Source organism: Hippopotamus amphibius, chromosome 2 (genome assembly GCF_030028045.1).
Source record: "Hippopotamus amphibius kiboko isolate mHipAmp2 chromosome 2, mHipAmp2.hap2, whole genome shotgun sequence".
In the NCBI taxonomy this organism is placed as follows: Eukaryota; Metazoa; Chordata; class Mammalia; order Artiodactyla; family Hippopotamidae; genus Hippopotamus; species Hippopotamus amphibius.
In genome coordinates, this window is record NC_080187.1 from 131728703 (window position 1) to 131743299 (window position 14597).

General features: G+C 36.7%; 1 protein-coding gene across 3 annotated transcripts in view; it reads left to right on the forward strand.

The window, feature by feature from the left end:
- The window catches only part of TTC23 (tetratricopeptide repeat domain 23), a 104039-nt gene that overhangs the window by 14355 nt on the left and 75087 nt on the right, over window positions 1-14597 (forward strand). For all 3 annotated transcript variants that reach the window (XM_057724539.1, XM_057724536.1, XM_057724537.1), the window contains one exon: window positions 10044-10243. In XM_057724539.1, coding sequence (XP_057580522.1) covers window positions 10064-10243 — 180 coding nt within the window. In that variant the 5' untranslated portion in view covers window positions 10044-10063. The remainder of the gene's footprint in view (window positions 1-10043; window positions 10244-14597) is intronic.

The window sequence follows — 14597 nt, forward strand, 5'->3', positions numbered from 1 at the left end:
GTTTCTGTCTTAGTGTTATAAAATATTAGTGTGTCATAATCAGATGCTTTAGATTAAATTCAGGAAATGAGTGGCTAGTGGCATGGACCAGGAAAATCACATCCTTTTATGTCAGCCTTGTACTTTGAAAGAGAGTTATGGATACAAAGACCTATTCTTCTACAATGAGAAAAACAACAATACAGGAGCGATAACAAACAAAGTGGCAACCACTTTGTTAGTTACTTCTGTGTCCAGGAGTCAATAGAGAGCCGTGACAACTGGCAAACTAGAGAGTGCATCCTACCTCCAGGGGGAGCTGCCTCCATCCCTCCACCCCTCCACCCCACCCCATTCCCCCTCCCCCCCCCCACCGCCATCCCTCAGCCACCTTATTGTTGCCTGTGGTGACATAGGCCCAGTGTTGACAAGTGTTAGGAGTTTTCAAAGGGAGCCAGAAATCCAGAAATCTAGATCTTTATGTGAAACTTCTAACTTTTAAATAATGGCTCAATTTTTTAACTGTCTGGCCAAAAAGAAAAAAGGGAGAAGGGGGGGAGGGGTTAGATCCAACCTGTGAATGCTCAGATTATAACCTCTTTAAGGATTCAATATTAAGAGAGAGCATGAGACAAACCAAAAGTTGAGGGGAAAGGAAGGGAAGGGGAGGGAAGAAGAGGGAAGGGGAGGGGAAGGGAGGGGAGGGAAGAGAAAGAGAAAAAAAAAGGAAAAAAGAAAAGTCAAAGTTTAACACTAGGTTCAAAGGCCCAGAATAGCAAATACTGCAGGGCATATTACTTATGTAGCTTTTAAAATTTCATCTCTGCCTCCCCTAAACAGAAGATGAGAAAGTGTGGTAAAATTTGCTGAAGATGTTATATTTTCTGATTATTAAAATGTGATTACTTTAAAATAGCATTCTTAGGTTTACAAAGCAAAAGCATTTGAATCCTACTACTATAGATTCTGGTCAATGTAAGTGTGAATGATGTGGTGAGAAACCACCAAATTTTTAGAAGCCCAGGGTCCTGATTTTGGCCATGCAACATAGGGCAAGTAATTGAGCATCTCTCAGCTTCATCGTCCTCATTTATAAAATAGGGATAATCATACCTGCCTCTGTACTTCACACAGCTGTGGTAAGGGCCCCATGAGATAAAATACGTGAAAGTATAAAGTGTTATATAAATATCCGCTCTTGGTATTTCCCACATTACATGAGTACTTGGGGCAGCACAGGTTCTGCAATCTCAGATTCCCCATCCCAAGCTACTGTTCTTTCTCTAGACCACAGCACCTGTTTGAATTGGTTGTCTCATCTTGCCAATAGGGCAAGAGCTTATTATAAAAAAAGCCAGCCAACATCTTAGAATCTGAGCCTCTGTACAGTGCAGTTTAGGCTAAGCTTAGATGTTGCACCTGAAAGATTGGCTTTTCACATTTTGAAAGGCTACCCAGGAATGAGAGGTTTGCCCAGATTATAGTTCAGCCTCTGTGTTTGATACTTTCATTCTATATTGCCTTATGAAGAAAAGAAAAGGTCCTACTTCCTTCGTGGTGAAAATGTAAAGCTCTATTTTAGATTATTAAGGAGTGGACACACTTTACCTTAGTAACTATATCCAGTCTAACTGCTTCAACACTTGCTTCTATTCATCTCAAATCTTATTTGGAAGGAGGCGTGGAATAAGTTATAATTTTTTTAAAGGAAAGGAAAAACTATTAACTTTTAAAAGGTCATTCAGAACTAGTGACCTGTTTCTAACTGCTAAATTGGACATTATATATAAACTTCCTTCCATAACCTCAGATTCAGTCTAGCTGAGACCAAATTGATTGTCTTATCAAAAGGATCATTGCCCTCTATCTCACTACTTCTGTTCATGACACCACCGTTTTTAAGGGTTGGTAGACATTTTCTGTGAAGGGACAGATAGTAAATATTTTAGGCTGTGAGAGCCATGGTGTTTCTGTTACAACTGTTCACCTCTGCTGTTGTATTGTGAAAGCAACCATAGACAGCATGAAAGTGAGTGAACAGGGCTGTGTTCCAATAAAGCTTTAGTTATAAAAACAGACTATGACAAACCCTATTCTAGAGTCTCAGGATGAAAATATCGAGTAAGTTTTGATTGTCTGCCTTCCTTAATTTTTACATCCAAGTAGCTCTCAAGTTACAATAATTATCTCTTTTCAAAATCCCTCTCATCCCTCCCTTCCTTGCCCGTCCCTGCTGCTGTGCACCTGAATTCATTCTCTATAATTGCAGTAACATACTCAGTGATTTCTTTCAACTCGTGATAAGAAGGTGGCTTCAGGACCATATTCATTACTGAAGAAGTATCAGAATTTCTGGGGGAAGTTATAAGAAGCATATAGAATATTCTCATTTTATTTTTAGGGAAAATGCCTACTTTGTCAGAATATAAACTATAGAAAGTAAAACTTGATGACTTTACTTTCATCTTGAGTGATGATCATGGTTAAAAATGATCGTGAAATATTGCGCAAATTTAGAAATTCTCGAAGTACACAGTGCTTACATTTGGTAGAGTTTAATGTGATGTTACGAGGAGCACAAACTCTTTAACTATTAATACGTATGTTTTTATTTTAATGTGTATTAGGAGGAAAATAACATCAAACTTGTAATGTTACTTATTGTTTATTATGATGAAGCTGAAGCAAGTATTTAAGTTTTTAAAAAGTGTGCGGATTTAAAGAAAAAGTTAATATTACAGGCAGAATACAGATATGATAAGGTACTAGAATATCTGAAGCTTGAAAATCACTTTGCCTCCTGTGGTTTCCATTACAATATATTTGTCTACTAATTACAGATCAGTCTCCTAGGTGCATTTTCATTTCTTGTTACTGATGAAAACCTTCAGGGGCTCACCACTACCTGCCAAATAGTAAAACTATTAGTCCTGAAATCAGTAGCTTCACCATTCTACTTTTCCTCTACCTCAGGGACCTCTCAAACAATGCTCAAAATATAGTTGCATAAGATTTAATAGATGCTCTCCCAATAAGGATTTAAAAAAAAAAGTTTTAATAGATGCTCTAGAAAAAGAGGATTTCATGGTCAACAAAGTTAGGGAAAGTGCTGTGTACTATACCCCTCTGCAGTATATTCATAAGGAGTTACACCACATTAAAGCCTTTGAGAAACAGTAAAGAAACCTGTTCATGTTTATCTATTTACTTGATTCTAGAACCCTTCTTTTGTGGAACCAATGTTTGTGTTCCCCAGCTTATTTGATCATCTTTGTGAGTAACCGTCCCTCATGGATTGTGCATTAGTGTCTTATGACTCTAGTGAACTACAGAGGTTGGTTTGGAACATGCTATGCTATATCCATGGCCCCCGGCCCCCACACATACCAGCCAAACTGAATTACCAGCAGTTGATGATATACCTATTTCACTTAACACTCCTGAGCCTTTGCTAATTATCCACTCTACTTGGGATGTTTTCCCTTCTCTGTCCTTGTCCTCTGAAATCTTTTCAATCAAGCTGAGTTGCAGCAACAGAAAAGTTTCACATTTTGGGGGTCTTACCACTTACAAATGAATGACAATAAGGTGAAATTTTAAATGTTATCTATAGTAAATTATAGAATTGGAGTTTGAAGTATCCACGTGGGGAATGGAGTTAACAGGGAGGGATCTCTGAAAGGCTGATGCATATGTATGTTTTTTAAAAACAGCTTTATTAATTGACATAAAAATGCACAATCTGATAAACACGTATGAATATATATACATACATGAAACTACCACCACAATCAAGATAATGAGCATATCCATCACCCCCCAAAATATCCTCATGCCCCTTTGTAATCTCTCCATCCCACCCCTCCCCGCATCTCCTCCTTGCCCCACCACTCCCGCATCTCACCTGCCTTGAGGCTGAGACAACCACTGATCTGGTCACTACACATTGATGCACATTTCCTAGAATTTTATATCAATAGATTTATATAGTATGAACTCTCTTTGGTCTGACCTCTTGGACTTAGCGCAACTATTTTGAGATTGATTCATGTTGTAGCATATCTTTTCTTTTTTATCGCTGTCATATTATATAGCTATACCACAGTTTGTTTATCCATTTAACTATTGATGGACGTTTGGGTTGTTTCTAGTTTTGGGCTATTGGAAATCAGATTCCTATAAATATTTGTACATAAGTCTTTGTTTGGATATATGCTTTTATTTCTTTTGTGTAAATTCCTAGGAGTGAAATCGACAGATCATAATTTATTAAGAAACTGCCAAGCTGTTTAGCAAAGGGGTTGTACCATTTTACATTCCTGCCAACAGCATATGAGAGTTCCAGTTGTTCCACCTCCACACCATCACTTGTACAGTCTTTTAAATTTTAGCTATTTTAACTGTTATGAGCGATATCTCATTGCATTTCCCTAATGACTACTGATGTTGAGCATTTTTCATGTGCCTATTTGCTATTGATATATCTTCTTTGATGAAATGTCTGTTAAAATATTTTGCCTATTTTATAGTGAGCTGTTGTTTTCTTACTGAGTTTTGAGAATTCTTTTTGTATTCAAGATACAAGTCCTTTATTAGATACATATTTTGCAAATATTTTCTCCCAGCCTGTGACTTGTCTTTTCATCTTCTTCACAGTTTCTTATGAAGAGCAGACATTTTTTAATTTTTGAAGTCCAATTTGTCATTTTGTTCTTTTTATGAATTTTCGTGTGTCATATCTAGGTAATCTTTGCCTAGTCCAAGGTCACAAAGATTGTCTTATGGAGGTCTATGTTTCATTTTGAGTTAATTCTTGTACATGCTGTGAGGTGTGTATCAAAGATTTTTGTTTTTTGATTTTACATGTGAACATCCAGTTGTTATACCACCATTTGTTGAACAGATTGTTCTTTTGCCAGTGAATTGCCTTTGCAGCTTTGTCACCAATCAGTTGTTTATATATGTGGGCATCCACTTCTGGACTCTTCATTCTGTTCCATTCATCTATTTGTCTATCTTGACAGCAATACCAAACTGCCTTGGTTACTGTAGCTTTATAAAAAATCTTGATTAAAAAGTTGTGCTTGCCTTCTGACTTTGCTCTTTTTCAAAGTTGTTTTAGGTGTTCTAGGTCCTTTGCGTTTTCATGTGAACTTTAGAAACAGTTTGTTGATTTCTATTTTAAAAAAACATGCAAGAACCTGGATTGGGAATGCTTTCGATCTATAGATCAACTTGTGGAGAATTGACATCTTAACAATATTGAGTGTTCCAAACCATGGACATGGTAAATGTTTAGGTCTTTTTTAATTTCTCTCAGCTATGTTTTGCAATTTTAATTGTGCAAGTCATATTCTTCTTTAAATAAGTAATGCAGCTTTATTCCTTAGTTCATATTTTGATGCTATTGCATGTACTATTGTATTTTAATTTCAATTTGATAGTCCATGCTACCGTATAGAAATATAATTTTTGTATAGTGTTCTTACACCCTACCACCTTGTTCAACTCACTTATTCTAGAAGATTTTCTTCATATTCCATTAGATTTTCTACATACATGATAATAGAGGTATACTGTTTGTGACTTAAGGCGGTTTTACTTTTTCCTGTCTGATTTGGTTGCCTTTTCTTTTTTCTTGATTGATTGCACTGGCTAGAACCTCTAGTACAATGTTAAATAAAAATGTTGAGAGTGAACCTCCTTGTCTTGTTTCACATCTTAGGGGGATCTTAGCCTTCAATTTTTCACTAATTTAGCTGTAGGTTTTGCATAGGTGCCTTTTCTCAGATTGAGGAAGTACAATTCTATTCCTACTTTAAGATTTTTTTTTTAATCAGAAATGGATATTAGATTTTGTCAGGTTCTTTTTGTGTGCCTATGGAGATGATCATACAGTTTTTCTTTTTCAGTTTATTAATATTATGAATTACATTGACTGCTTTTTGAATGTTAAACCCATCTTGCATTTCTGAGATAGACTCTAGTTGATCATGATGTATTTTCCTTTTTGTTTATTACTGGCTTTAATTTGCTAAAATTTGCTTTGAATTTTTGCATCTATGTTCCTGAGGCATATTGATCTGAAATTTTATTTTCTTATAATGTATTTGTTTTGATTTGATATCAGGGTCTAATAGACTGAGTTAGGAAATATTCTCATTTTCAATTTTCTGGAAGAGGTTATATGGAATTGGTATTATATCTTCCTTAAATATCTAGTGGAATGTACTATTGAAGCCATCTAGGCCTGGAGATTTTTCTTTGTTTGTTTGTTTTGTTTTTTGTAAGATTTTTAAAATACAAATTCAGTTTCTTTAATAGATATAGGGCTTGTCAGGTATATATTTTTTCTTGAGTGAGCTTTAGTATTTTGTGTCTTTAAAGGAATTTTTCCATTCATCTAAGTTATCAAATTTATTGGCATAGATGTTCATGATATTCTCATATGAAACATTTGTGGAATCTGTAGTGATGGCATCTCTCTCATTCCTGATATCAGTGATTTGTGTCTTCTTTCCTTTTTTTCTGATTAGTCAGGTTAGAGATTTATCAGTGTTATTGGTCTCAGAGAACAAGGTTTTGGTTTCATTTATTTTTCTCTATTTTTCTATTTTTATTTAAATGATTTGTGAATTTAGCTTTATTATTTATTTTATTAATTCTTTTCTTATGCTAACTTTGAGTTTAATTTGCTCTTCCTTTTCTAGTCACTGAAGGTAAAACTTAAGACCATGATTTTGAGACCACTTTACTTTACTTTTCTAATATATGCATTTAATGCTATAAATTTCCCCTTAATGACTGCTTTAGTGGCATTCTCCAATCCTTGTATGTTGTGTTTTATATTCATTCAGTTTAAACTACTTTCAGATACCCTTTCTGATTTCTTCTTTGACGCATGGGTTTTTGTTGTTGTTTGTTTAGGAAAAAATGTTATTTAATTTCTAAATATTTAGACATTTTCCAGATATCTTTTATTGATTTATAACTTAATCCCTTTGTGGTCATAGAATGTACTTTGTATGACTTGAATCCTTATAAATTTATTCAAAGTTGTTTCATGACCCAGGATAGAAGCTGTCTTAGTTAATGTCCACACGCACTTGAAAAGACTTCTGTGCTTTTTGGGTAGAGTAAATGCTAAATCAGGTTGGTTGATGATGTAGTTCAAGTATTCTGTATCCTTTACTAATTTTATCCCTACTTGGTGCATCAATTATTGACAACAAGGTATTTAAATCTCTGACTATAATTGAGGATTTGCTTATTTCTCCTTGCAATTTCATCATTTTGGGGTCTTGTATTTTGAAACTGTTATTAGGTATATTAGCACTTGGGATGGTTATGTCCTCTTGACTAATTGACCCTTTATCATCATGAAATTACTTCCCTTATGGTAATATTCTTTGCTGTAAAATCTACTTTGATATTAATATAGATATTCCAAGTTTGTTTTTGACTAATTTTAGGATATAATTTTACATTCTTTTACTTTTAATCTTAGTGTCTTTGAATTTCTTATAGGCAACATATTGTCTACGTTTTGCATTTTTATCCAGCCTGTCAATTCTCTTAATTGTGGTGTTTAGATCATTTACATTTAATGTTATTATTGTTATAGTTAGACTTAAGTCTATAACCTTGCTGTTTATTTGCTATTTGTCCCTTTGTTCCCTTTCCCACTTTTTTCTGGTGGATTATTTTTATGATTTTATTTTTATCTCCTTTGTTGGCTTGTTACCTGTAATTCCTTATTTTTTAATTTTAATTGTTGCTATAGGGTTTATGCTATACATTTTAACTCAGTCTACCCTCAAGTAATATTATACCATTACACATACAGTATAAGAACTTCACAATTCCATCCTCCTCTCTTACTCTTTATGCAACTATTGTCATACATTTCATATATATATATATGTTATAAGCCCCACTATACATTATTTTTTGTTTAAATAGTTGATTATCTTTTAAAGAAATTTAAATAAATATGAAAATAGTGTTACATATTTGCCCATGTAAATATCATTTCCATTGCTCTTAATTCCTTTGTGTAGATCTAGATTTCCATTTGTTATCATTTTTCTTCTTTTTGAAAGACTTCCCTTAATATTTCTTGGGAACATTGGAGTGCAAATCTGCTAGTGATGATTTCTTTCAGATTTTGATTTTGAAAGATATTTTCGCTGGTACAGAATTTTCGCTTGACAGTTTTTTTTCTGTCCATACTTTAAATATGGTGCTTCACTCTCTTCTCATGTGCTTTATTTCCTCCAAGAAACCTGCTATCATTATCTTTTTTTTAATACTAATATGTCCTTTTTTCTGACTACTTTTAAGATTTTCTTTTTATCATGGTTTTGAGCAATTTCGTTATGATGTGTCTTGGTGTAGTTTTCTTTATGCTTCTTGTGTTTATGTTCATTTAGCTTCTTGAATCTCTGTCTTTTTACTTTTCCTCAAATTTGGAAAATTTTTAGCCCTTATTTCTTCGAACACTTTTTCTGTCCACACTACCATTTGCTTTCCTTTAGCAACTCAAATTGCATATTAATCAATTTGAAGTTGTTTCACAGCTCACTGATTTTTTTAAAAGACAGTTTCTATTGCTACATCTGCAAGTTCATGCATCTTTTCAATCGTAATAGCTAATCTCCCATTAATCCCATCTAGCGTATTTTTCATCTTACATATAATTTTCTTATCTAGAAGTTCAGTTTGGGTCTTTTTATATTTCATGTCTCTAGTTAACTTTTTAAACATATAGAATACAATTATAATAACCTTTAATATTCTTCTCTGCTAACCTAATATCTGGGTCAATTCTGGGTCAGTTTTGACTGATTGTTCTTCTCATCATGGGCCATGTTTTCTTGACTGTTTGCATGTCTGGTGATCTCTCTTTGGATGTCAGATTTTTATGAATTTTACCCTGTTGTACGTTGGCTGTTTTTGCATTCCTATGAATTTTGCCCCCTGATACAGTTAAGTTACTCGGAAACAATTTTATCCTTTTAGATCTTACTTACACGGTTTGTTAAGTGGATCTAAGCAGGGTTCACCCTAGGGCTAATTATTCCCCACTACTGAGACAAAACTCTTCTGAATATTTTACCCTATACCTGATGAATTATGAGTTTTTCCAGTCTGGTCAGTGGGAACAGGCACCACAAGCCTTGGTGAGCACCAGACACTTCCTTTCAATCTTATTAGAGGACTCTCTCTCCAGACTCAGTTTTCTTACACACACGCTGATCAGTGTTCTCTCCCCATACTTGAGGGGTGCTCATCTCTGGGGTCCTCTCTGTGCCGCCCTATCCTCTTTAGTAATCTGTCCTGTGAACTCCAGCCACCTTGGTCTCCCCAGATGCTCAACTCAGATAGTCCACAGGGTTACTTCTGGGTTACCCTGCACGTTCTAGAAGCTTTTTCGAAGCAATAAGCTGGGGCAATTGTGGGTCTAACTTTGTTTCTTTTTTCCGTTTCTCAAGTCTGATGTCCTGTCTCTTGACAACCATTGTTTCATACTTTTTTTGCCTATAGGTTGTTTTGTTTGTTTATTTGTTTGTTCGTTGATTGGTTGGTAACTTCAGGCAAGAAGATAAATCTCATCCCTATTACTCCATCTTGGCTGGAAGTGAAGGTTTAACGTGTAATTTTTTTCCTGTTTCAAGCTCACTTGGGGTTCAGTAGAACTAATCTGCGCTCTTTGAGAGCTGTTTGGGCTCAGCTGATTCCTACTGATATACACACACACACACACACATATATCATATATAATATATAAAATATATCAGTATGTGTGTATACATATATATATATAATACATACAGAGAGAACAAAGAATGTTTGGTTTAGTTAAAACTTGAAATCAGTCTGAAAGAAGTTAGTATGAGCCACCAGGATCTTTTTGGATAGAATGCTACTTATTTCAAAGACATCATGGGTACAGTGTTGGAATTTTCTTAGATTCTAGTCTCAATTTCTAAGAAAAATGTGTATTTCTAAAAGTAACTATGGAAACTATCATTAACACCTTTGTTTTCTTATTTAAACATTAGAGGATAATGTATATAAAAATATGCAAGAATCCCAGGAAACTCACATATCCAACCACCTGGATGAAATTGTTGCTGCCGTCAGCATAACACCTAGAAAGAAGCTCCAAAACAAACTGCCTCAGACAGCACTGTTCCAGCCTCCTCGAGAGAAACTCCACCTCTGTGAAGAAAAAGCAAAGTCCTACGCTAACAGTCATGAGGTAAGGAGCCTTTCTTTTTATACCTGCACTCTGGTAATTGAGAAGTAGGATGCTTTAGGTTGCATTCCTACTCTCAGGAGTTTAGTACAAGAGAACATATGGCAATGCCTTTTTCACAGTGTGAGTGGGTGTAGTACCTCAGGGCTCCAAGTCCAGCACTTGGCACAGCCAGCATTACATTTGCCGAATGACTGCACAAATGAACAAACAAGCTTCCCTGACCTTTGACAAGTGTATACTAGACTGACTGATTGTGGATTTGACCCACTACAGTCATTCTCCATCAGTCAATAAATATTTATTGAGCTCCTCCTGTGTGCCAGGTCTAGGCACTGGAATACAACACAAGGCAGCTGAAGCTTCTGCTCTCATGGAGCTTGTATTTCTCAGAGTCCTAATCTTCTTGTTTTCTTCATACTTCTTCCCCATCTCTCTTCAAAGGATTATTCATTTACTCATTTATTCAATACATATTTCTCTACCATCTCTTATGTGTCAGACCCTATTTGTCCATTTATTTATTCCACAAAAATTTACTGTATACCTGATGTGTGCCAGTGCTGTGCAAGTGCTGGGGTCACAGGTGGGCTCATGGTCTGGCTGGGGAGATAGATGGATAATGGTAGTCAGCATAAGTTCTGTGACAAACACAAGCTCAGGGAATACAGATGTGAAACCTGGGGATTGAGGGGAGGAGGGGTGGGCGACGACCCTGGGGTTGGAAGCGTGACAGCGTTTAAGGCATGCTTCTTGGGATAGGAGTTACTTGGACTGTACTGATAGCAGTGCTTAGGAGCTGGCCAGGTGGGAGAGAGAACAGTAGCGTGCTCTGGGCTGATGGGCAATAGTCAAGGGTCCGAGGGTGCACAGCCTGTTTGGGGAACTCTACAGAACTATCTGGGATGCGGGCTTTCCTTACACAAGGCAGGAAATGAGGTTGGATTATGGACAGGAGCTGCGGCCCAGACGGTGTTTGATACCCAGGAAAAGTTTAGATTTTCTTCTCAGGGTGCTGGAGACTGTCATAGGATTATAAGCAGGAGAGGGCCATGAGCAAGTCTGAGTTCCTGGAGTGATGGCTCAGACCTCAGATAACTGGGTGGAGAGTGAAGAGAAGGGAGTTAAACTGGAGGAGGAGGGCCAGTTTGCAGGGTGTTTACAATAATCCTGGCAAGGAATGATGAGGGCCCGAAATATGGCAGAGTCACTGGAAATGCTGAGATCTTCTCCTTTATTTAATTGAAGTATAATTGATTTACAATGTTGTGTTCATTTCTGCTGTACAGCAAAGTGATTCAATTATTCATATATATACATTCTTTTTTTAATATTCTTTTCCATTACAGTTTATCATAGGATATTGAATATAGTTCTCCGTGCTATACAGTAGGACCTTGTTGTTTATCCATTCTATATATATTAGTTTGCGTCTGCTAATCCCAAACTCCCAATCCTTCCCTCCCCCACCCCCCTCCCCCTTGGCAACCACCAGTCTGTTCTCTATGTCTGTGATTCTGCTTCTGTGTCATAGATAGGTTCATTTGTATCATATTTCCACATATAAGTGATATCATATGGTCCATGTCTTTCTCTTTCTGAATTACTTTACTTAGTATGATCTCTAGTTGTGAAATGCTGAGATCTTTTGGTAAGAATTTGGAAATATGAATCAGTGAAACCTGGTAAATGAGGGGACATAGGGGATGGAGAGGCAAGAGTGAGCCAGAGAGGGGTGTGTGCAGTTCCTGACTTAGGTTTTAGCTAGCCTGGGTGACCCAAGGCTTGTCAGAGCCCTTTGCTATTGTAATGAATTCAAGAAGAAGAGCAGGATCATGGAGAGAAGGTGTGAATTCGGTTTTGAATGTGTGCTTATTTATTATGCAACAGATACTTATTTAGTACCTACTATGTGCCAGGCTGTGTGCTACGTAGGCCTTAGCTGGCAGCATTTTTCAACCAGGGTCCTGGAAGAGAACTAAACCCTAATTCCCTAAGGCATTTGGTGTATATAAAGAATTAATTTCTCTTCTATGCATCTAGAATGATACCAAAGCCTTTTCTGCGTTCTGCAGTTCAGATGAGGAATCCGTGGATTCAGCAGTGAACAGGACAAACAGCTTACATGCCCTCATGGAGCTGAGGGGCAATCGACATTGTAAATAAACCAGTGAACTAGAGAGTGTGCTAAGTGCTATGGAGGAAATAGAGTGGGCCTATTTTAGGTGAGGGAGGGCCTCTGTGAGGAGGTGACATCTGAGCCGACACCTGAAGAGGAGAAGGAGCCAGCGTGGAGGAGCTGAGGGAAAAGAATTCTAGGGAGAGGGAACAGCAGACACAAAATTTATAAGTTTGGCACGAACATGACTATGTTCGAAGTGATGAAAGGAAGCTTCAGGCTGATGTGAAACGCAGCTGGGAGGCAGTTTACCTGCCTTGCGGGTCTCAAGTTAAGTGCTCTGCTCTAGGAAGCCTTAAAGTGTTTTTAGGAAAGTATTAACGTGATGTAATTTGCCTCTTAAAATACCATTCTTTGATAATTTTTTATTTTAAAATACTTTCAGACTTACCGAAAAGTCACAAGATACACCAATTAACATTTATTTTATTTCTTTATTTCTCACTCTCTCTGTCACTATTTTTCTGAATATCTGAGAGTAAGTTACAAATATATGATTGTTTACCACTAAATACGTCAGTGCCTGTTTCCCAAGAATAAAGGATATTCTCCTGCATAACCGCAGTACAATGATTGAAATTAGGAAATTAATATTGGTATATATTATTATCTAATCTACAATCTTTATCCATATTTCTCCAATTATCTCAATAATACTTTTCATAGGAAAAAAAAAAACAGCTGTGGTCCAGTTCAGGAAATCATGTCGACTGTAGTCAGCAGAACAGTTCCTTAGCTTGTCTTTGTCTTTCACAATCTTGGTATTTGTGAGAAGTACTATATTAGTCTGCTTGGGCTGCCATAATGGACTGGGTGGCCTACACAACAGAAATTTACTCCTCACAGTTCTGGAGACTGGAAGTCCAAGATCAAGGTGCCAGCAGGGCTGGTGTCTGATGAGAGTGCCTCCCTCAGGTTGCAGACCACCACCTTCTAGCTGTGTCCTCACAGGGCCTCTTCTTTGTGCATGTGGGGGAAGGGGGAGAGAAAAGTGTATCTTCTTATAAGGACACAAATTGTATTGATCAGGGCCCCACCTTTATAACCTCATTTGACCTTAATTACAGCCTCAGAGGCCCCGTCTCCAAATGCCACAAGGCGGGTTAAGGCTTCAGCATATGAATTTGGAAGGGGCCACATATATATATTCCAATTACTTTGTAGAATACCTCCCAACTTGAATTTGTCATGTGTTTCCTTATGATCAGATTCAGATAATGCCTTTTGGGCAGGAATCCCATAGACCTAACATAGGGCCCTTCTCAGTGCATCATATTAGGAGGCATATGATGTCTGCTAGTCTCATTACTATGATACTAAATTTGATCACTTGGTAAAGGTGCTATCTGGCAGGTTTCTTCACTGTAGAATTATTGTTCTTTCCTTTGTAACTAATATTTTGTGGAGGTTCATTGAGACTGTGAACATATCCTGTTCCTCATTAAAACTTCACCCCCTAGTTTATAGCATTCATTGATGATTCTCTTCTGAATCAGCTATTACTACGATGTTTGTCAAATGATGATTCTCAGACTTCAGCATTCTTTCAACATTTGTTAGTTGGCATTCTTTTCATGAGGAAAAGATTTTCCTTCTTCACACTTCATTGTTCATTTATTTATATCAGTATGGGTTCAAGAAATCCTATTTTTCAAATATGTTATGCTCCATTATTATCATCAAAACTTAAATTATTTTGTATTTGACAGTGGGAGCCCCTTCAGGCTGACTTCTGAGTCCTTGATATGCCCCCATGATTCTTTTCTTAATTTCTGACACAGTAAGATGTTTCAGGTTCATCTTGAACTTCCCCTGCTCCAGCTATGGATTGAGGGAACACTGGTTCCTTTTGGTAGAGAATAGAATTGATTCAGACACCAAGATGTGGGTATTAAATACCCATTTTAAAATGTGTGTGGCCATGCCTACTGACCCTCAGAGTTGCATATTTTAATATTAAGAAGTTTACAAAATTCAGGTAACTCAAGTATGATGTTGTGGGAAGAGATCTGGACTTTGGATCAAGGAGCTTGACTGTGAGTTCTGACTCTACCACTTGGTAGTAAATCATCTCACCTCTCTGGCCTTACATTTCTTCCTTAAATTGAGGGGATCAGACTAGATCATTTCTGAGGCTTACCTCAGTTCTGAAATTGTCTTCCTACTCATACTTCTCTT